Genomic DNA, 23,648 nt, shown 5'->3' on the forward strand with positions numbered 1-23,648 from the left:
TAATTAAAATTGTTATTTACACGAAGAATTAATTAGAACTCAAAACTTTTGAAATACATATATATCATCCCTGACGTTCAAAATTAAAAATTTAATTTCGTAGGTGATGAGAAACTTGTTGATTACGACTGCCGAATTAATTCTACTTGCATCCATTTTTTGTAATTTTATATAAAAGCATTCTGATCCTTCGTAAATACATGTATGTATGTATAAACAACTATTTCATGATCAACACATTTTAATACAAAGGTTTTGGCAGTTGATCTGCAATCTCTTTAATTAAACCACTCAAACAAGACTCAGACTCATTGTCAGACTCAGCGATAAAAAAACGACCATATCATTCCGTATGTAAACTAATAATTGATTGCGACATTTAGTAATAAAATCTCGTCTTTGTAAGTCGAGGATCATCGGGCGGATAAGCGGATTTTTTATTAAATATAACTTCATATAGGTCAAGTAAGTCCAGTAGTAACTTGAGGATTTATTCGAGGAATCACATGCTGAGGTCGGTAACTCTATCTACATTAATCCATGATGCTTGTAGCCATATATATATTGGATATTGAATGTCTGAGCTCTCGATCTATAACAAGAAATATTTAGATCACGTGTCTCAAGATGCTCGTATATGCAAGATGCAGGAAGAGAGAAAAGTCAAATACGCCACATATTGCTAAAAAAATGCGTTAACATCATGGTAAAAACGAAGCATATGGAATTATAAAAAATAATTATTAGATTTTTAGGCAAAGCATCAGAGAAACATGAACATCGATATTCTAAGAATTCCTGGAGTCTTATCTCTAGGTATATTTTAATTGAGAAGTTGATAAAAGAAAAGTTAGACTTGAAAATTGGTAAAGTTTATTTTAGAACGCTGTGGTAATCAGCAAAGAGACGACACCGTGATTGTAAGAATTCTTAGAACTTTGAATCCAAGGGTTCGTGAGTCACGGAAATTTGAACTCTTCAAAATCGACGAAGCGTAAGGAGAATATAGGTAGTCATCAGACAGGAGCATTCTAAGCGCGTTGCAATTTTAAAAACTTCAAATTTATTATAAATTTCTTTCACTGTGTCTACACTTCATAGCAGTTCGTGCCATGATCTCTGAAAAAATATATTTTACGTTCATCATTATATTAAGTTTCGCACGTTTTTCGTATCAACAGTATGACGTATTTAGTTTTTTTTATCTGTTTTTTTACACGTTCTACAGATTAGAATTGATCTAATTATTTCCTATATTCGATCATTGATGCCAAAGTGATGAGTCTATCATAATTTAAAAGATTTCGTGCTAAAATAGAGTGCAATATTTTTACCAGAGCTGTGCATCCGAAGAATGCGAGATATCAAAGTTAAGACAGTAGCTGAAATCACTATGCGAGCGATTCATTTTTTTTTTAGTTGTATTAAGTTAACTTTTTGAAAACAAAGCAGCTTTATAGTTAGATGATACACTCACTTTGTGTACTATCAAAAAGTTCCAATGTCTAGTATCTGTAACAATGTGCAATAATATTATTACTGTAAAACGCTTGCCGATATTGCTATGCCATACATTACCTCCTACGAAAAACATCGAATACAGCGACAGTGATTAGAAAAATCGGAGAAGGAAGGGTATGAGAGAACACACGACACAGAGTTGTATGGTAGAGAAACACCATTCTGATACTTTACACATCCTTTTTGACAGTGATTCTCTCCTGCACGTACCACACCGACATCCATATATTATTCGTATCTCGTCCTCGGTCTTCTGTGCGAAAACATATATTTATTCCGAGATTACAACGGTCAGTAATACAACAGGCGCATTCTTATAAGTGTAGACTCAGAGCGTTTGTAAAAAAAAAAAACTGCGCGCAAAACTATTTAAGACCTGCACACGGGTGTACCTTCGTAAATTACATGTCTACAAGCCGCGCGCACGCGGTGTTGGCACACCGTCGGCCAAGATACTCGGTAAGCCTTTATCAGTGCAGCATGCACAGAGCGTCGCTTCTTCCATCGGATCCTCCCGAAATGGTATCTGTTCGATATATTATACAACGCGACTGTCAGTCAACACTGGAGGATCGGAGTTTGGCGCGTTCTCCCCGTCTCGGGGAAAACCCTATCCGTTCTCGCTATGTATCTAAATAGCTATGTTTAATTTAGGCATCGACGTGGACGCAAGCAACAGTGGGATCCCACGTGTCTGGACCGTGACACACCACGACTTCGATTAGAAAGTATGAACGTGAAAAAAAATCATATGCGCGCGCCAATATCGTATATACATTTTTTTCTTTACATTTGCATGATGCACAACAATCGCCTAAAAATGAAAAGGATCGAGAGTCTCATTGAAATATCATGTGTGTGTCTGTTATATTTCTTTTTTTTTATCACTGTATCATCATTATTATTATTAGCATCATACAGCACTTCTCGGTAAGTGAAAAAGAAACGAAAATCATACGTTGAGAGAAGTTGTTAATAAGATTAATCGCATTACGTAATATTTATAAGAGGCAGCGAGTCATATCTTCGTTACATTAATCGCATCTAAAAGTATATATATATGTAAAAAAAATGGAAATGTCTTTTTTTCAGAGTTTCTCTTTTCTACCCGTCACCTAACAGGCCACACTTCGCGCAATGGAATATATTTCACTTAACTATTCACACGTATAGTTTTCTCTTTTTTTTTATTATTATTATTTTAACGCTGTTAGGTATGTTCCCCCGAACTCTTAAATCTCTCATTAGTCAATTATAATTACTAATTATATATTTTATATAATTATGTAATTATAATTATAATAATTATTTACTTATTAATTGATCATTAAATCGATAAATCGATTCGCAAACACGTAACAAAAGCATATCGCACGTTAATCTTAGAGCGGGCGCGTAGATGACTTCAGCCTTTTTATATTCAATTCCATCATATATATTGACGCACGAAAGATGTAGCTAAAAGAATTTCATAGACATTATTTGGCGAAAATAACATCTGTGGAAGAATTGCACTTTTCAACTGCAACCGCTCGAGGATTAAATTTGTGCATGAATCCTAAACTACATTTGATTACTGTCGTATTTCTCCACAAAGCAACGAGATATTCCGTTTCGCAACAATACAAATGTTCAAATATACAAAAAAATCTTCTAGAAGTAACATCAAGCAGATTTGTAAAAATTAATCGATTAACATTTACGGCTTTACAATCCAAGTTCATCCAATTGACATACGATATGAAAGAAATAAAAAAAAAATACAAGTTACATTTCAATTGATTTTTACAAGCGTGACTAACTAATCGAATATGTACGGTGCACTTTGCGAAACGGATAACAAAAATGAATGTCGATTTACAATCTGTATTATAATCTAAAATCGCATACAAGGTTTCTCTTCCTTTTTTAACAAATGCAAATTAGACGTTAATTCGTACGACGAATACAATAAGTCAAGCGGAAAATATTAAATAAATTAATGTCTTCGTGTGTATACAATTTGCTCAAATATAGCGCTCGAAAAATTTTCATCGAAACAACCTTCACGGTCGTTTCACGCGGTGTATAAAGCACGCAAAGGTATGCGTGCGAAATGAGCAAACTATATTAAATTATATAAAAGTAATTATACAAGCATCTATAGTTATATATATCAAACATAAGCGTAATTATAATACATATAATGATTTCTTTCTTTTACGCTAAAATCTTTTTAGTAGTATTGTCCTTATCCAGAAAGTCGGCGAAGATATTATTATATATCTCGCCTAAATATTTTCAATTATACAGCATTACCCTGCACTTTCGGTAATACCAAGATTATGGTATTTATAACAATAATTTATCTCAGTGTTATGTGTTATTACAAACTAGATAGAGGCTTCAAGCACTTTCTAATGCGGGCGACGAAATAAATAAATTTCCCCAACTGTTTGTAATCCCTTACCCTAAGAGAGTATATGAAATACTCATTGGTATTCGTAATTTTAATGGCATTCGGTACTTGGCGAAATTCAACGAAATGAATAAAAATCGTAACTTCTAGATTCGTCATTTGCCTTCTACGAAATTTTGATCCAGTCAATTTAGCACATATTACACGCGCTTTTCTCTCTCTCTCTCTCTCATCACATACAACAACAACAATAACCCATTCGTATTTCCCTGCAATACCGTGTGGTTATTTTTAAATTTGTGGCGGGGATGTTTTGTATTTATTCTCGTTCGGTCATATAATACGCTGATTTTACAAGCTATATGTATCCGTTAATAAGCTATTACAATCGGAACGGCGCGCGCTGTTCGATCGGCGTGGGTTTTCCCCTCCGTGTGCTCGGGGTCGTTCCCGACACGGACGTGTCGGAAGCTCCGGAGGGTTTCCTCGATAATTTCGAAGACGGCGGTAGCGGGGTGCTGGATCCACTGGACGGTGTACGTACCCTGAAACAAATGGTATATATATGAACGAATGCACCCGTGTAACCGAGCGCTATCTCTCAACGCCAATAAAGCTCAAATGCAAACTGATATCGACACCTTTCTTTAGGCATATTTTCAGCGAACGAATGGAGGAGAGAAGTGAACATTTCTGAATTAATATTAATGTTTACCTAGCTTGCTTAATCGCTGTTGGTATGTTAGTTGCTGAATTTGTACACAGGGAACTGCTCCTAGCGTTATAAACAAAAACGTTAGTCGAGGAGCTTAAATATAAAACTGTTATAATCAAAACTTGCAATGGGTGTAGAAGCTAGCATAAAGTAGTGATAATTCATGGAATACTTTGGCTGCATTGCCGATACGATGAATCAAACAAAGAGTTACTGATATAATTAGATAAAGAAAAGAAGCAAGCTTTGTCAAATAAAATAAAGCCGTGCAGTATAATATATAGTATCAAGATCAGATTTTAATGAGAGATGGATATAACAAACACAAGATGTTAAATAATAATGTTGCGAGAGAAGTTCTACACAATGCTTTGAAAAGTAAAACGTTCAACAAAGCAAAACAATCAACGTTCGGATGTGAGAAGAAACGGAAAACGGGTTACACTGAAGCGCCAGTTAAGCCATACCCAGTGGAATCAGTAGAAATCGTAGAATGGTTGCTTTGTGTTGAGTGAGTCGACATATTGCTGGTGGTCGACTGAGGAGATTTTATATCCACTCCCACATATACGGGTATCCTAGAGCGGCTAAGGCATTACCATTCGAAACGTTATTTAATTGTACGGACGGTATATCGCAGTTAGTGTACAGCGGAATCTCTTTTCGCGTTGTTACGAGAATTAAATAAAAGAAGACAGAAACGAAAAGAGAAAGAAACGGGGAGAGATACAATCACAAAAGATCGAAATGAAATAATAAGATGAAAAAAAAATAAGCGTAAATGTACCAAGCCGTCACCACGATCAAAACTACGTTCTTATAAAAAGCGATGGCCCCACACCACAAAACACTTCGCAGCTTTCTACTTTGCATTTTGCATTTCTAATAAACAGCTTTGTAATGATAGGGCGCATAACGCAAAATGAAAGCTGCAGAATCTGCTACCCCGAACCAGTTTTACATGAAATTGCCGATTCGTTAATTTGCTTTACCTGATAGGTGTTCCGACACCAGTCAGGGTTGGAATGCTCGAAGCTCTATGGATTGAGCCAAACCTAAAAAATGTTGTTAACCAGATCTGTTAATGATTATTAAAATACTATACCCGATCGATTAGTCGTGTAGATGTTTTGCGGTTAACACGAGATGTAGTAAGAGGCTCGATCAATTAATCAATTAATGTAATGCGTCATCGGGTCTTTGTTCCTTCATATTCGAGTACTATTCGATGATATTTTACGTGGTACGTATCGTATATACGCGGCAGAATTGTAATGTAAGGAAAAGACAAAAAAAATGAAACAGAATGGAAAGGGGGTGGGCTAAATAAAAAAAAAACTAAAAGACAAATCATCAATTCTTTCGGGATAATAACATTCTTCGAGCCATCGCAATCAGTTTGATATAAAGTGAAATACTACCGGTAAACTTATCGTTAATCTATATGCACACAATTGTGGTTACACATATCTCTATTTAAGGCACACTAATGCGAGTTAGTCCACGATTTCTATTTCACGAGATATTTCGCTGCAAGGCGACGTGTGTTTACTACAAACCTGGAAGGCACTCCACTGGCGGGGCTAATTAATCCCGTTGGAGTGCGAGGTCGAGAGCTCGAACCATTCATTGGGGTTGTAAGTTTTCTACCGGATACGCTGTTGTGTCTACTGGACGTCGGAGTGTTACCGGAGCCGCCCACGACGGTCCTTCGCGGAATGCGACTTGGGGTGCATGAATCGTCTGCCAGATCAGACATAATCTTTCAAGACTCGTTCAAAAAACGGAGAAAGTATAATACAGAATATGCTACAGTATAAAACAGTATATAAAACTTATATGTACCATCCAACGACTGCGTTGATCCGTATCGACTAGGCGGTTTACTTCCTTGTCTCGACGCAGGTCGGCTACTTGGTCTACTGGCTGGTCGGGAGGCAGGTCTGGATGCTGGCCTACTGGACGGACGGCTACCACCTGTAAAGCATCGCAGCATATAATTAACTGTAAAATCCTCGTTATTTCGTTAAGTAATTATATCTGGGTTCTAATTCAGAATCTTACCGGGCGTCACGGTAGATCTATAAGGCGTGCTGGTTTTTCTACCAGATATCTTGAAGGAACTTTCGTTGTCGCTAAGGCTGTCGGGCGTGCCGGCACTCAAGGATGAGCGTGAGGCTCGCGATTGACCCATAGGTACGCTGCGAGCACTGCGTTCTCTCACCTAGATTGTGAAAGAAAATCTGATAAAGTTTACACATAAACGCGTGCAAGAGCAGAAATTATTATATATCTAATTCATGTCCAGTACGACTATCGAATTAGTACGGTTTCGTATTACGCGTTCTCTGCCGCCTAATTAAAGAATTATTAGTAATTGCTAATATTAGCTGTGTGCAAGTTATGTCGCGCAATAAAATATTCTTTAAATACTTCTTGAAGCTATTGAAGAACAGAAAAAAATCTGCTGCTTGTAATGCAGTAGTTTTATCTTTTGCAATTTATTAATAAAAATAAAAGCAAGCAGTATCAAATAAAATTAAGATATGTCTATATTTATGTATAAATTAACTAAATATCACTAAATTAGTAGTATTTTTGTAGTAATAGAAAATACATGCTTTCTTTAATATTCTACTATAAAAAATATATTCTACGAGAAGATATAAAAGAAAAACTAATAGAACATAAATAATTTTAGCCGATTATTACTTTTAACGATGACTCATTCAAAGTAATGGAGATAAACGCAGCTGGTAAAATGTAAAAGCCTTTATCTCTAAAAATTTAGATTGTTAAATTAGATCGGGTAACTCCATGGAGTTATTATCGTCAAAAATTTAAGCAACACAAACTTGTGCACAGCCGTGGACTAGTGAAGATATACCGGTCTGCGGTCTATTACGCTCGTCGAAGCTGTTGAAAGACCAAGATTAAATAATACGAATGTAAAATAAAACAGTTACCAGATTCGGGCAGTAGGTAAAGCGAAGTGTCATGCAAAACTTACCACAAGATGTTGGGAGAGATATAGTAGCTTATGGTGATTCGAGGTATCTCCGATCAATGCCACTACGCACGCAGCAATACAGGATACGACATTCGTTATGCATGTTCATGTTCAATTAAATTGACTACATATTCCCCGATGCGTCTTTCGTTTTGTCGTACGAATAAACGCGTGTCTACTGCCGCGAGCTTATTTGCAAAAATTCGATTTCAAGTTCCTCACAATTTTGTGATCGTTATCGACGATAACGACTGGTTTCTCGAGCACGAGACGAAAGGGGTTCACGCGAAAATCGAGAAATTAATCATTCTAAAATTTAACTGGTAATTTGTTGCTCGATATTCGCGTTACGTTAAAAAAAAAAGAGGTGAAAAACAGCGAAAGAAACATCTAATCATGCTCAAAATTGGGTAGATCGCGTCAACCGTTCTCTCGAGGGGCAAGGGTCAGGGAGTTAAGAGGCGTCCAAATAATTCTGACACAAAATCAGACACATTCGACGATCAACCAAAAGAAAAATCAACTCGATGCAGAGTAATGTGTTTGAATGAATGCGACGAGGTGTTGCATTTCGCGATGTAACGTGCTACGAATCTACCTCGAATGATATCAGACCGCGAGGTGGATTTACAGTCGAGGCACGTAAGAGAGTCTCCTCATTCTATACATTCCTTACAGAAAAATGGACAGGCGGTGAGGCAGAGACAAAGTGACACGAGATACATGATAATGAACCGGAACTTCTTTTTCTAAGCCTCGGCTTCTGGCCATTCTCCTTCACATTACTTGCTCTCTTTGTACACGACACACATTTTCATCTGACATGCACTTATCAACTTCATTACAGTCAGGAAACAATTGTGATACGGAGATCATGAAATCACTTATGCTATCGTCGATTAATCGTAATTATAACTTTTGGCATTTATGCATCTCATCGGGGAGAATCTCCATAATACACAAATATAGAAATATAGAAATATAGCAAGAGGAAGAAAAGCAATAATAGTCCATAAAAACGCACAATGCACCGTCAATCGACTCAAGTCGCGTGTCGCGGCCGCACTCAAAACCCAAACTCAAGTGCGCATACAGCATCACACGAACGGCAAAAAGTAGAAAATTGAGAAAAATTTCGTTATTTACCCAATGATAAGAGGGGGCGTGCATGTGAAGGGGATACGAGCACGGGAGGTCCTCCTTTTGCCTCAAATTCTCAAATATCGGCATCAGCTGGCTCATAAACTCCTCCGCTACACCACAAACGAAAATCTTTAGCTTCCTCATGCAATCGTAGTGGCCCCATTTTCGGGAGGCTCACGCACACCAACGGAGTGAAAAATATTCCTGAAACGAACAGCTACTATCTCCGCGCTAAACTGACATTATGATTCTAACGTGTTTCCTTTTTCTTCTGAACCGTAATTCGGATCACAATGTAACAAATTTCTTTCAATCTATATTTAATGTAACATTTATCGTCATAGGATTTCTCAGGGACAAGTGATTGGGGAGTTGGGAAGTCCAGTCTCCCCTCGCTGTTGCGAAGCGACGAGGTCGGGAAGGATTTGCGGAGAAGATAGGCAAAACGAAATCGGATCTCCTGAGGTCGAACAAAGACTTTGAGACGAAGACACGACGGGTCTGTCTGTCTGGCTTTTAGTTGGTGTAAAATCAAACTGTTTTTTTTGTTTTCCAAGACCGACCGAGTGATGAGAGTAGACAAGCATCATCTATTTAGCTACCTCTACGTATTCAAACAATGCAACTGACTGGAAAACTGCCATGCTCATGCGAACGTCAAACGACTAGGCTGACGGATGACGAAAAGTAGATATCGTATACTTACGGATATCGTCGCTGAGACCGTAAATCAACGTCGATAGAGTTGTCCAGGTAAGAGCTGTACGTGCAATTTAAATTTTTCTATCTTGCGATGCCACAACGGCACCCAAAGATCTAATACAAAAATTCCACGAGTACTCTACGAGCTTAATTTACAAATTAACGGCAGAGAAGTAAAAGGCACGGCGAGACCGAGTACGTCGCATTTGAGAGGTGGTCCACGATCGGACAGCGGACCCCTGCTTACCTTGGTGATCGGTCCAGCATTGGTGGAGGACATTTGCGTACGCTGCAGCGTCGAGGTCGGGCTCGGCTTGGACCGGAAGGCCGTCATACTCTGGCTAACACCGTCCGCCAGTATAAATTGCTCCCGCAGCTCGATATTCGTTCTTCCCTTGGCTACAGTGTGTTGCGTGCACGCAGTTAGGGAAAAGGCGTTTCGGGGATGCGGGGTACGAGAGGAGGTGCCAGAGAGAGATGTTATTTTGTACAAGAAAACAGTCCGGAGAGAGAGAGAGAGAGAGAAACAGAGAGCGGGAGCGGATGACGTCGAGATGAGATAACGAACGCGAGCACGGTATGTGACGGTGTTAGTTTAACAAGAGAGAAAAAAAAGAGAAAAAAAATGAAAGCGAAAACGAGTGTGTAAATATCGGAACGGCAACATCCGGAACGAGAGTTCATGAGTTATATGGAGCGGAAGGTGTAACGATATTAAATATATATATATATTTTTTACAGGTTTACAATATCAAGGCATGCACGTTATCAATGAGCAGCGGCAATGGACAGGAGAAATAGTTTTGAGAAAGAGAGAAAAAAAAAGGCGACAAAAATGTTTCACGGTATGCGTGCGTGTTTTTGTATATATGTATGCATGAGGGCATGTGTGGCGTATCCAGGTGTGTGTTTGTCATGGGGAAAAAAAAGAAAAGACAGCGTATTTAGAATATATGATCGAAAAAAGTTTCGGTATCATAAAATCGAATATTTCAGAGGTACAAATTTATACAAACTTATTTTTAAAAAGTCACTCGAATCAAGTTTTACGTTATCATGTGATTATTACGTAAAATTTACGATATACAGCCACTATAAATATTCTACCACTGACTCGATTTTGTACAATACAGTACTAATTTCGGTGCTTAGGATATTCGTATAAAATGTGCAATTCGCGACGGAATTCACACTTCCTCTTTTACAATAAAAATATAAGCGTAAAAACATGATTAACTAATTGTAAGTCGCTCATTATCGTACATTTCACAATATTCCTAAGCAATTAATGAATACATAGAGTACCCCAGAATGTCTTTCCACTAAAAAAAATTGATTTTTCGTTAATAAAAATTTATTCGTAACTCATAGTTATTTATACCAACAATGTTATATTCTCTTATTCTTTATATTTTTTCTCATTCTTATCTTTAAATATATATTTTTTGAATTTTAATTCTAATTTTTAGTTGGAAGAAAATACGACATTCCTAGAACTCTCTGTACACAAAAAGTCTTTTGGGATTGTACGCGCAACCATGCCAAAAGAAACCAACGTACTTTGATGTAACATTTTAATGACAAACTAAACTAAAAGAAAGGGAGAGAGGAGAGGTTTTAATATATTCATATAGACAAAACTCATCTGCCAGTATGACAAATAATTATATAAAAACAATAATCAAAATTCACTAAATACATGCATTGGTTATTTTCTAGCAGGGATATTAAAATTTCTACAGGAAAGGGGAGCTACGAGAGAGAGAAGGATACATCTAAATTGATCATTGCAAATCAATCAATCATATAATCACATTGAATATTACTACAAAAAGGTATAACATTTACGGAAAATAATCATCATCAAATACGGGATAGACTGGCTAACGTGAACCATCCACCAAAACTAAAAACAAAAAAAACTGAAGAAATAAAAAAACGGGGGAAAGAAAGCGAAACGACTGCAGTATACTACGTTCGTAATTCTGCATCCACTATAAAACACAGGCACGCTTTTTCTTTTAAACTGATACTCGAAACTGCATCAAAATGTGAGACGATCAACATTATCGTGCGTAGCGCAGTATAACTATAGCGTTTAATTTCATCTGCGCAATCTATTTACCTTACCCAGATAGTAATTGCCAATATTTAATCGTTCCATATAATACAACCGTATACGCACGTATATATAGACATACTCAACAAAAAGGCAACACTTCGAAAAATTATTTCGAACAAGCTAATAAGGTCATGCACCATACGCAGGGATATCACCTTCATGGTCTATACTGCAACAGTTGCTATTAGCGTGCATCTCGGGCGTGTCATAAATATCCAATACCAATTGGAGTTTCGAATAAGACATTTTAATAATCGAACGAGAGCGGGTTTCGCTCAACCCGTATAGACCATGAACGAATTATGTGCACGTAAAACAGTTCTCACCGAGCGGACACCAACCCTCATGTTGTTCCGGTTTGTTAGGATCCGGTATTGGCATTAGAAAAACTTAACGAGTTAATCACGATTCGAGAGACAGAGTCGATTGGAAAGAGAGCGAGATACATATTCATGCATGCGCCGCGAATTTGAAAGTTTAATAATTTTCGGTAAACACGACGGAAACACATTCGGTAAACAAACGTAAAACAGAAGAGAATGAAATAAACAGAAATGTTTGTCGTAGAGTCAGACGTACGGGAATGTAAGGAGGATTGATGGACAGTAAGGGACAGTTATTATGTTAATGTTAGTACATTAGTTAACAAGACGTTAGATATGCCTACTGTATAATATTACCTTCTACCTACTACTCATGAAATCGTACTATACCAGAAAAGGTTCTCTGACGTAGAACTAATGATTATCTCAAGATTGATATTCCGAAATTGATGAATTTACCATTGGCGGAAAAGGCGGAGAGAGAAAAGAAAAGAGAAATACACGAGAAAGTTAGAGAGAAACGACAATGGACATTTTTTACGCAATTCAATGATATGCAATTAAATTAAATTAATTGTCATGCATTGTGTAAATATAATAAACGTAAAATATAAATGTAAAAAAATGATAACAAGTACCGGATCGAAAACCAACGGAGTAAACCAATATACATGTACCGGAAAAGTCGTTAGATAAGCAAAGCAATAAACAGCGAGTGTGTATACTACTCTCAATTCTTCTTTAAACGTTAAGTTAACAACGATTTGCATTTAATGTCCGATTAATGGCAATGTTATGACACCTCAGGAGTCGAAATCGTACACATAGCATACATATTATATAATCTTAATATATTTTTAGTTAGTTTCGCTAGAATATAGAGTAGTTATATCAAATCGACGTTCAGATATCCTTTCGTTAATGACAATGAATTCTTAAATGATACCACATTCCTACATTTAATGCAGCAAAGTAATGTTGATTAATATGAAGTAAGAGCGATGGAAACAAAAACCAAACGTTAACAAATTGTTATAATAACAAATACTTAAGAGCGTCATTTTCGATTATTAGAAATATCGAAATTAAACGGGAACGCAAGTTTAATTGCCTCTTGGGGAAAAGGATAGAGAGAAAAGGAAACAGTACCATAGAAAATTTCTTTTGAAAGTTATTTCAATTGCTTGCAATTAAGGAGTAACTTGCCTTGCAAACATGTTTCGCATTAACCCAACAGTTCACTCAATTACAAGTCGTTTTAATTATTTACTTTCTTGTTCCTTACTACTGACAATAAAAAAATTCATGGATAGACTAGTATACGGTTACGATTTATCTCAACCTAATCTCGGATCGTCTATAAATATCGCGCAGATTAAAGGATTGCGGTGAATACTTACCGCGGCATGGATCGTTCTTTAGAAGGAATTCGTCTAACGCTACCCAGCCTCCACCGACTCGTACCATGACAGTGGAGCGCAGGATTCGAACCAATCGCAGCTTCTGGCTGTCGCCAAACTGTAATTTCGCCAGTCGTCACGATAAAGTCATACGTGATACATCGAGAATATACGTGATCGCAATTAAAATCAGCTAGACCGCTTTATTAAATCATTACAACTGTACACGTACCCTGTATTTTCCTTCGCCAACTTGGAAAACGCGGAACTTCTGGCGACAAGTACACAGCATGACCAGTCGTTTAACTTCGTCGTGTATCTTATCCGTGTCGTGGTAGGTCCGTCGTTCTTCCCAATCGGGTCGCAGAGCGGCGATAAACTCCTTCCAATCTATCAAACCCTCGCCGTGACGATCGAAGAGGTCGGCAACAGCAGCCATTTCCAGACGAGAAGTATCGAATTCTACAAATTAAACAATTAGAACAGTAGAAAAATACAGTTGTTTTTGTTTAGGAAACAAATAAGCGATATGATAAGTACTGGTGTTCATAATTCCTTGAATGAAGTCCTCCCTCGGTATAAGTCCATCATTGTTTTTATCCATCTTCCTGAACAGATCCGTCAGCCTGGATTTCTTGTGATTCATGAATTTCAGGAACTGCAATTAGAAAATAAAATCATGCATTTAAATAGTTTATGATAATTGACAAAGAAATAGATTTTTATTTCCATCAGAAGTAAAAAGACGAATCTATGCTAATCTCACCCGTTTGCGCCACTCTTCCCAGCTAAAGTTAGCCACGCGATCCACTTCCTGAATGTAATTATATCTATCCTGCAGACGACGTTGACGCTCCCACGCCAGCATCCAAACGTGACGCCACTTATCCCAGAGAAGCTTAACTCTCGGACTGCGGAATTCCGGCTCGGCTCCTTTGCTGCTTGTAGGAAGGAAAATATATATGTGTATTTGTATATACGAAAAGTATAGATATACATCTAAGATATAAGAATTAGAAATGTGAGATGTTATCTTAATTAAGGAAGGAAGGGGACAACTAATCATCGAGATAATTTCACAAAAAGAGATATAGCGACGAAATATTCGCGAAAATAAAGAAGAACTCGATAACAGGTTCAAATGTAAATGTTGCATCTGAAAACCCAAAACTTCACACTTTCAGTACAAGGCAGACAGTTTTGTAAACGAACAGTAACAATTCATTAAACCCAACCACATCCCGCAAAGAGAAAAAAAAACAAGAATCCCATTACCGAGACACTAGTGAGTTGTAATGACACGTTGAGTCATATATGGCGTAGTGATGCCCGTATGATTCCGGCGAAAATTATGGAATGACGCAGAATGAACTGAAATAAGACTGGGCGTAACGAACCTTCCTTTGGGTGGGAAGCGTGGACCGATGTGCGGCAATGAAAGATCTGGCGTTCTGTCACGACCTGGGCTGCCTCGGCTAAACAGGAACATGCGTCACATCACTCAAACATTCTCTACTAAATAAGGCATCTATAAAACGATCTTCTTTGATACAGCACTCTGGTTTATAGATTGGTTTTCTTTCATGTAAGTAATAGATTATAAAAGTGTGAAACTAACGCGAGTTCTTATCGAACGTACAATTTTCACGTACATGTAGAAATTATACTTGATAAATGTTTAAAAAATCAGTTTCATACCGGGTTGAAAAAGAGATTGTTAATTGTGACGATGTCTTAAGCTATGTGTATGCATTATAATGACGTAACGTATAACACAAGACGCAAAAGAAGATATCTGATTAAATTTTTTAATACAGTGCATTGTGAACAGTAGTAAGTTTAGGCATGTCACAGTCACGAGTGAAAAGCGAGTGAGTTAATACACTTAACTGAATTCTAGACTCTTGCTGGATACCGTGAAATTATTGTGCGAACAAGAATTATCGTGTGATGAGAATGTAGTGTCTTGAATATTACAAAGACGTACAAAAATAAACGTATACATTGCTACTAAAGATGCGCGTATTAAACACAAGAACATTGTACTTACGAAAAGGCTGTGCGATTGAAATATGTATAAAATATTTACTATGTTATGATGGACAACGCACCTTTGTTTACGAGGCTGAGGCTGCTCATGCTCGTTATCCTGATAGAGATCCTTACTGAAATCCCATTGCAAAAGCAACATATCATGCAACAGTGAAATACACACAATATACGAAATTCAATACATAAAAGATGATATAAAAAAAAAACTGCAGGCATCTAGCAAAATAAAAAATCCTATCGAACATGGTGGTCTGTAACTGTTCCTAAAATTGTAATGTGCACAATAAAACTCGTGAAACAAAAATAGTTAAATGCACAGACAAATGTAGCACACATAAGAGCAGAATGCAAACGAAGCTTAACGATTCGAATATGGAGCAAGCATAATGGAATAGAATGCTGCACATATTATCAGCATCCATTACGTATCTGTATTGCTTTGCAAAAACGAGAATTTCTATTGTATCAATATATTAGCGTTATACATATAAATTTTCATGTCGATAAATACGTACATAGGCGCTGGTGATCTGACTTTCGATATTTTTCTCGTATCCTTTATCGGCTTGATTTGTCGGGCCTTGCACACGCGATCAACCTCGTTTTGTCTTCGGCTGGTATTTTCCATAAACTCTCTATGGTCCGCGATAAGCATTTCGAGCGTAGCCCTGTCGTCGGGCAAGGGTTCCGCTTCTAAGGCATTTAAAGTGTTCTCCAAACCTTCGAGCCAGGCTAATAACTCCTCAAGAAGATTATCAAGATCCTACGAATATACAAGTAATAATATCAGTCTTTTCTATGAGATAAAATATGTGAGCATATATAATACAAACCTGTAGTCCCTGCATGTGATTCTCCAGTCTTTGGTTCCTTTGATAGGCCCAGGTTGCCACTTCTTCCCATCTAGACTGAATAATCGTGATCCAGTGTTTAATAACTGCAGCACCATCGGGATGCGCTTTTCCAAGAATAATATGTGCCAACTCTAACGTATTGTCTTTTTCAATTTCCTTAGTCTGTAACTCGCGAAGGAATCTCTGGTGCTCCATCAATTGGTTCCTGCTTTCCTGCTCGTCTTCCGGCAACGGTCCGGCGAATCGTAGCTTCATCTCTGCATCACTCAACCATTCCAGCAACACGTGAACGGCTTTGTGAAGTCGTTCGGCCTCTCTGATGGCTTCTTCCAACAGTCTGGACTTCTTCGATGAGAGACTGGTTACTCTGTCCCAGAGACTGTTTAATTCGTTTAACTGCGATCTGATCATCGATGCGTCTTCAATAGAGGCTTTAGATTCAAGTTCACGACCGGTCTTAATGACGGACTCCATTTGTGAGGCGCGTGACTCTAAATCTCTCTCAAAAGTTTTGTGTTGCTCCACTAAATTAGTTACTGTATCCAGATCGCCGTAAAGTGGTCCGGTATTGGCCAGATATTTCTCGGTCTTGCTCAACCACTCCAGCAGTGCCTGAATCGCATCTTTAAATTGTCCGGAGAATAACAGGGCTTCTTCTAACTTTCTCTGTCGATCCACGCATTTACCGCAGACTGTAGTCCACTTGTTCTTCAATTCGTTCAGAAGTTCTCTCAAGGCAGGTTCATCGATCTTCGGCGCCTTATCCTTCAACGTTTTGCCGTTCTTCATGGTGTTATCGTACGTGCTTTGTTTAGCACTCAATGCCTTTTGCACCTCGCGGTGTCTGTTGAGGCGCGATTTAATTTTGTCCGGATCGTTCCCGCCAAGTCCGTCGGCAGCGACCTCGTCCAACGTCTTCTCAGTGTCGTCCAACCAGTTCATCAAGTTCGACCAGCTATCGTGGAACTCTCTAGCTTCTTTGTAACCGTGATCTAAAGCCCTCGTCCTCTCGGCTGACTTAGAAACTACTCGTTCCCACCTATGTTGCACGCTCACGAGCAAGTTTCTTATAAGAATTACGTCTTGTTTTTGAGAGAAGTATTTGAGATGAGTTCCTTTCTTGTCGAGATTCAGCATGGTTTCGCGATGGACGCCGACGTCTTTCTGGAATGCTTTGTGTTCCTCGATTTGTTGAAGTATGGTTTCCATGACCCTTGAGACCGGTCTGAGATTCGTCAGAATCTTTTCGGCGTTAGTCAACCAATCAACGAAAGCTTGTAACGCGTCATGGAACTCAGTGGCCTCCTTCAGGGCAATTTCTAACTTAATTTTTTTATCGCTGGCGCGCGAAAGCACGTTGTCCCATTTTTGCTTCAACGTTCGCAAATTGTGATTTAATCCACCGGCACTGGTCGTATCCGCTTTCTTCAGGTATTCCTGTCCTTGTTGCAGCACCGTTTCGACCTTCGGACGGTTTTGCTCCAGCTCGTTGTACACCTCCATGAAGCGTTCCAATTGCTCGGATGCGGTTTCGGGCAATCCACCAACGGGCTTGGAAGCTACTATCATGTTATCCACGTCGCCCAACCACGACAGCAAGTCCTGTATCTCAGCGGTGAAGGATTGTGCCTCTCGTAAGGCATCTTCCAGTTCTCGTTGGCGATCAGCGGCGCGTTGCAACAGATCTCGCCAACGGCGGTTCAGAGTGCCCAGTTTATCGGCTGTAGTAGACGCTTCCGCGGTACCTTTGCCATCCTCAATCAATTGTCGTCCGGCATCGTTCAGAGTGTCAACGCTGGTCTGATGAGCTTGTATATCATTCACTAGAACCTTCAGCTTGGCTAATTCGACTTCGATCACTTGTGGATCACCCGCTACTGGTCTGAGATTATCCAATGTCTTGTCAGTTTTCTCGATCCATACCAATAGCTCGTCCAGAGCGTGCTGGAATTGACCGAGTCGCAATAACGCGTTCTCCAGTAATCGTTGCCTCTCCACCAAGCCTCTCAGCAATCCGTCCCAGCGTTTGTTCACGGCACCGAGCGGTTCCTTGATGGCTGCTGCTTGTTCGGAGGATGTTCTTTCCGTTAATTCGGCCGCTTGCCTAGATACGGAAAGACGATAATATTAGGAAGCACATAGCCACTTTTCTTGACGTTATGCAGCAACGTATATGCTGCTATATGTACTCGAACCACACAACATTGAACCATCTACTGGGAGGATGGGTATAAAAATTTAAATGAGTTTTTAACTACCGGAGGAATTAATATCAACTGGATATTAATTACTGCCGTTTCCACATTATTTCTATCAAGAAAGTAAAATGTATTATCGTCTACGAATTCTCGTGGTTGATCACTCGATTTACCTGATACATGCGGCTGAGTAATTTGCCTAGAGGTAACATAAAGGGGGAGGATCCGATTAAATGTGTGACGCAAATTGTTATGGGGGCAGCAAGATTATTAAACTAAACGGGGGGGGGGGAGTAAACACGTTCAGAACAACATGAAGCCATGCTCTAACTACCAGCGACAACACAGAGAGAGATTGACTTGCCTTGTAAGACTCCTATGTTCGGGAACCGGCACAGAAAAACAAAAGTCGGGATTAGAATTTTACGTTTTCTCGAAGGTCGTTCATCGCAAACGATTCTCGGATGGGAGTTGCACAAAGGGGACAATGCTGCGCACTGAACTCTTTGTAACGCCATTAACATGTAGATTCTTGCTTTTACTTAAAAATTAAATTTTCACCTGTTCAACGCCTCGACTTTCACCATATGCGGATCCACCTCGGCCTTGAAATTAGCCAGCTGCTTGATCTGCTTCTTCACCTCGTCGATGTCGCTGCCAAGCGGGCCCATCTCCGCGAATCTGTCCTCTGCCTCTTGCAAGAACTCCAACAAGTTCTGCAGCGTCTCGTGGAACTCCATCGCCTTCTCCATGGCGTCGATCAGATTCTCCTCGCGTCTAGCGTACAGAGCAGTGACGTTGTCCCAAGCCTGATCCAAATCTTCGATGTGTTTTCGCACTTCAGGTTTGTCCGGCTCGCCGCACAAGCTCATCAAGTCGTGTCCCGACGTTCGGACTTGCTCGACATCCGGCTTCGTCTGATCAATCTCCTGTCGGATTTCTTGCAACGCCACTTGCTGTTGTTGAATGGCGGCTGGTTGAGCCGCCGGTGGTGCCTGTCCAGCCAGCGCGTCCTGCAGCTCCCTCAGAGTGGCCATAACTCCGTTCAGCTCGGCCCAGAATTTTTCGGCGACGGCTAGAGTATCGTCCAAGGTGTGACCGCGGTTGTTCGTGGCCTTCTGTACGTCGGTCCATAATTTGTTGAGCTTATCCAGCTTGCGTTTGATGTCCTTCACCGCCGGATCGGCCCTGTTGCCGGCCTTGCTGATCACGTCATCCGCCGCTTTCTTAACGGCCGCGTAAGCCTCGGATCTCTGAGCGAGATCGTCTGCCAAGGCGGCGTTCTCCTCCATCTGATCGCGTAAACGAGGCGGATGGGCACTAATCGGTTCGGCGCCGTTCACCTGATCGGCGGTAGAAGACAGTGCGCGCAGCATACCCTCCAGTTTATCGGAGAACTGAGAGGATTCCTGCAGTGCCTGTTCCAGCGCCTGTTGCCGGCCCCTCAGCTCGGCTCTCAGTGCCGCATAGCGAGCGTTGTCATTATCCAGAATGTCTTGTACCTTTATACCTTCTTCCTCGTTGCACAACTTGATAAGTGCCTCACCGGTTTTGTTGAGCTTCTCCACCAGAGGTTTATGCTCGTTGATACTCTGTATGAGAAGCTCATTCTTGTCCTGTTGGGTCGCTATCAAGTCAGGTCGCAAAGCGGGCATGGGTAACATAGCGACTTGTTGTTCAGCCTCCTCGAGCCAGCTGACTAGGCCGGCGTGGGTATCGCGAAGGTGTTCCGCTAACGGTAGAGCTTGCTCGAGAGCTCCCAATCTATCTGTCGACAAAGCTGATACAATTTCCATCGTTTCGCGCAAGTCCTCCATCTTGTCTCTGATGGTAGACGTGTCTTCATGCTGAGTGTTCTCGCGTATCACCTTCTTCGCAGTCGAAATAACATCACGGACTCTACCCTTCTGACTGGATATATCGTCGTTGAGCGCTTTATGTTCTTTCAATTGTACTCTAATAATTTCAGGCTCGCTGCTGGGCGGCTCGGCCTCTCGAAGTTGATTGTCCACTTCTCTAAACCAGTCGAGCAGATCGTCGATATCGCCGATCACCTCCAAGGATCGCTGCTTGCTCAACTGAATTCTTTCCGCCTTTCTCTGAATCTGCTCGGCAATCGCGTCGAATCGCCTATTGTCCCTGGTCACGAGACCTTCGATGGTCGCAGCACCTTCTCCCGGTGACATTTGACACAGTTGTGGGCCGACCGCGTTGATCTTGTCCAATACGGGTCTGTATTCCGATATCTCCATCTCAAGTCGGATAATCTCTTCCTCGCGAGGTTCGGCCGACTGCAAAGCAGTCTCCGCGCCTTGCATCCAATCCATCAGACGATTGTGGTTATCATGGAATTGTTGCACCAGTGGCAAAGATTCTTGGGCATGTTTCAAAAGATCCGAGCCACGCGTGACGAGATCGTTAAATCGTCGTTGCAAGGAGTCCAACTTGTCCTTCAATTGAAGCGCCTCGTCACTCGAGATGTGTTTCATCAGTTCTAGGCCGGAATCCACGGTACTGTCGACTTCCGTTTGCCGTGTGGATACCTCCTCTGTAAGATCCGCCAGGTCGTCCATTTGTTGCAAGAGCTTCTCCGTGTGTACAGCTAAGATGCGATATTTGGACAATCGGATTTCCATGCTTTCCATCCACGCCTGTAAATCTTGATATGTAAGAACCAGATGACGTAAGCCCTGTCTCGAACGTTGCAGCAAACTACCGAGAGCTTCGGATCGTTCGACCAAAGCCGCGTATCTATCTGCCGCATCCTGAAGCTTATCGGCCAACAAGGCAGCTTCGTCTTCGCCTACCAGCGACATAAGTTGACTGGCTATCTCCGTGAGTTCGCTGAAGTCTGGTGTCTTCGATATAATGTCTTCGTGAAGTATGTCGTGCTCACTGACACGCTGCTGTATCTTCTCCTCGTCGGTAGGGACTAGCTCCATATCTCTCACTTTCTTCTCCGTCTTATCCAACCAGATAGCAAGTGGTATCAATTTATCTTGGAATCGCTTCGCCACTGCCATTGTTTGCTCAAGAGCGTCCATTCTCTCTGCGGCGCTTTCCGTCAAATTGTCAAATCTGCCTACTAAATCATTTAATTGTTTCTCGATGGCCTTACGCTCCTTCGGGTCCGCATCGGCAGCTACCTCTCGTCCCATGTTGTAGAGGGATGTCATAGAATTTTGTCGGTCCAGCAACATCTTCTTCAGGAATTTCTGTTCTTGCAATTGCGCCTTCACGACTTTGTAATCTGACGAAGGTGGTTTTTGATTCGAAACCATCTCTTCCGTATCGGTCAACCATTTCTCTAAACCGTCTAAAGCTTCCTGGAACTTGCCCGACTGTAGTAATCCAACATCCAACTTGCGATCGCGCTCGTTTAGCTAAAAAATAAATAATTATTAATTAAACAATAAAACAATGCATCTTGTTAATTCTTGCATGAATATATCAGACATATATATACATATCTTAACATTTAAATACAAATCAAATACTCACCCTGTCTTTTAAGTCGTTCCACCTTTCGTTCATTTTATCGACGTCTTTTTCGATATTACTGGTATTGACATCTCGTCCTGCAGTTTGTATAAGGTTTTGACCGAGCGCATTACAGTTTTCAACGGCGTGTGCTAGTGGTTCAATCTTCTTAACTTTGAGAGTTCTGAAGTCTTCCTGCTGAGCTTTAATCGAGTCCACTTCGGATCCGACAGGTTTAAATCTCCTGACCTGTTCGTTTGCGTCGCTGATACCTTCCATAACTTTCGTGTGCAATTGATAGAACTCTTGCAACTTGTTCAAGGTAGAAGTGAGTTCATCTTCTCTAGTACGCGCGCGCTCATCCAGTTTGCCAATTTGTCGTTTGAATCCTTCAACCTGATCTCTCGTCGCTACAGCATCAGCAGCGAAGCCGTAATCAACCAAACGTTCGCCGCGATTCTGCAGATCGCCAATTTCTTCATAAAGTTTGTTAACTCTGCTAATAATCTTGGCGGTATCTTCCAATTGTCCTCGTACAATCTTGATTTCTCTACCGGGTGCTTTCATGGAGTCTAGATCTTTTTCGAGAGCGGACAGATGTTGGTTAATCAATTTTGCTTGATCGTTAAATTGCGCGACCGCCGTCGCTGCGCTTTGCAGCTCGTTGCATCTGTCATCCAGTTTCGCTTGCAGGTCATTAATACGATCGGTGACATTGTCAATCTCGTCTTGTAAATGTGTCGCATCGACGCCCTGCTCGCCGGCTTTGTTCACGAGATCGTTAGCCTGCTGTCTCACGCATTGTAAGGGTTTCTTCAGGCTCGTTGTTTCCTCTCGCAAGTTCTAAAAATTACATAATAAGTATATATTTTGTATTAATCATAGTTTTCGTTTTATGAGAGTAGAATAAACCTAATTACCTTTATTCTGTCGAGAAGTTTCGGATCTTTAGCCGCTCCACCGAGAGCATCGTGTGAAGCTAACTTATCTTCACAACGTTGTAAACCGTGTTGCAAATCGCGTAAATTCTCATTGAAGTCCATTAAGTGACGTGCGGTATCTTCCAACGATTGTGTTCTAGACAACAAGTCTGCAAGAAATAATTAAATTATAATATTGTAACACAACACACATAAGTAAAAAACTAAGAATAAACTATAATGTTTTAATAATAATAAATTTAAACATACCATTGTTTAATTTATCCCATCTTGTTTTCATAGCGCTAAGCTCGTTCTTCACATTTTGTTTGTCAATGTCGCAAGCTCCGACAAATGTCTCGCCAAGCATCTTGTTATTTTCGAACTCTCCGGAGTGCTTCCACACTTCGTTCCTGAACGACGATAATTCTTTCAGCTGCTTCTCGATGTCTTTGCGTCTAAAGGAAGTAGGGATCAAACTGTCCAATTTATCCTCGGCCTGTCGAAGCCAAGGAAGAAATACGTCTTGAGCTTTGTAGTATTTCTTGCAATGCTCCGCGCAGGTCTGCAGTCGAGTGTGCCTTTCGACGGTATCCTTCTTCAAACGATCCCATTGCGACTGCATCTTATCCAAGTCACGTTGAAGCGAGCGATTTTCAACTTTCTGAGACCGCGCAAGTATGTCGCGTCCTTTGTTCAACAGCATTATGACTTCGTGCTCTTTACTCATCACATTACGATAAACAGGCTAAAAATTATATTTTGTTTTTGTCAATAAAATAGAACTGCCGAGGTATGAAACGCATAAGT

The 23,648-nt window shown here is 40.3% G+C and overlaps 1 protein-coding gene across 23 annotated transcripts in view; it reads right to left on the bottom strand.

The window, feature by feature from the left end:
- Positions 1 to 1,772: 1,772 nt before the first annotated feature.
- The window catches only part of Shot (dystonin-like protein short stop), a 100,952-nt gene continuing 79,076 nt past the window's right edge, over positions 1,773 to 23,648 (bottom strand). For 15 of the 23 annotated variants that reach the window (XM_071712111.1, XM_071712179.1, XM_071712162.1 and 12 more), the window contains 22 exons: positions 23,109 to 23,586; positions 22,839 to 23,008; positions 21,940 to 22,761; positions 19,000 to 21,821; positions 18,803 to 18,814; positions 16,220 to 18,344; positions 15,902 to 16,149; positions 15,446 to 15,499; positions 14,732 to 14,809; positions 14,101 to 14,272; positions 13,875 to 13,992; positions 13,567 to 13,796; positions 13,335 to 13,452; positions 11,938 to 12,000; positions 9,737 to 9,888; positions 6,699 to 6,858; positions 6,480 to 6,611; positions 6,194 to 6,377; positions 5,627 to 5,689; positions 5,102 to 5,221; positions 4,635 to 4,694; positions 1,773 to 4,464 (listed from right to left, as the gene is read on the bottom strand). In XM_071712111.1, the coding sequence (XP_071568212.1) occupies positions 4,302 to 4,464; positions 4,635 to 4,694; positions 5,102 to 5,221; positions 5,627 to 5,689; positions 6,194 to 6,377; positions 6,480 to 6,611; positions 6,699 to 6,858; positions 9,737 to 9,888; positions 11,938 to 12,000; positions 13,335 to 13,452; positions 13,567 to 13,796; positions 13,875 to 13,992; positions 14,101 to 14,272; positions 14,732 to 14,809; positions 15,446 to 15,499; positions 15,902 to 16,149; positions 16,220 to 18,344; positions 18,803 to 18,814; positions 19,000 to 21,821; positions 21,940 to 22,761; positions 22,839 to 23,008; positions 23,109 to 23,586 (8,544 nt within the window). In that variant the 3' untranslated portion in view covers positions 1,773 to 4,301. Of the gene's footprint in view, positions 4,465 to 4,634; positions 4,695 to 5,101; positions 5,222 to 5,626; positions 5,690 to 6,193; positions 6,378 to 6,479; positions 6,612 to 6,698; positions 6,859 to 8,790; positions 8,898 to 9,736; positions 9,889 to 11,937; positions 12,001 to 13,334; positions 13,453 to 13,566; positions 13,797 to 13,874; positions 13,993 to 14,100; positions 14,273 to 14,731; positions 14,810 to 15,445; positions 15,500 to 15,901; positions 16,150 to 16,219; positions 18,345 to 18,802; positions 18,815 to 18,999; positions 21,822 to 21,939; positions 22,762 to 22,838; positions 23,009 to 23,108; positions 23,587 to 23,648 lie in introns of all 23 variants that reach the window. The other 8 variants (XM_071712222.1, XM_071712205.1, XM_071712241.1 and 5 more) reach the window with 5 other exon arrangements.

Source organism: Temnothorax nylanderi, unplaced genomic scaffold (genome assembly GCF_030848795.1).
Source record: "Temnothorax nylanderi isolate EJ_2023f unplaced genomic scaffold, tnyl_v1.0 TNYL_tig0005_pilon, whole genome shotgun sequence".
Taxonomy (NCBI): domain Eukaryota; kingdom Metazoa; phylum Arthropoda; class Insecta; order Hymenoptera; family Formicidae; genus Temnothorax; species Temnothorax nylanderi.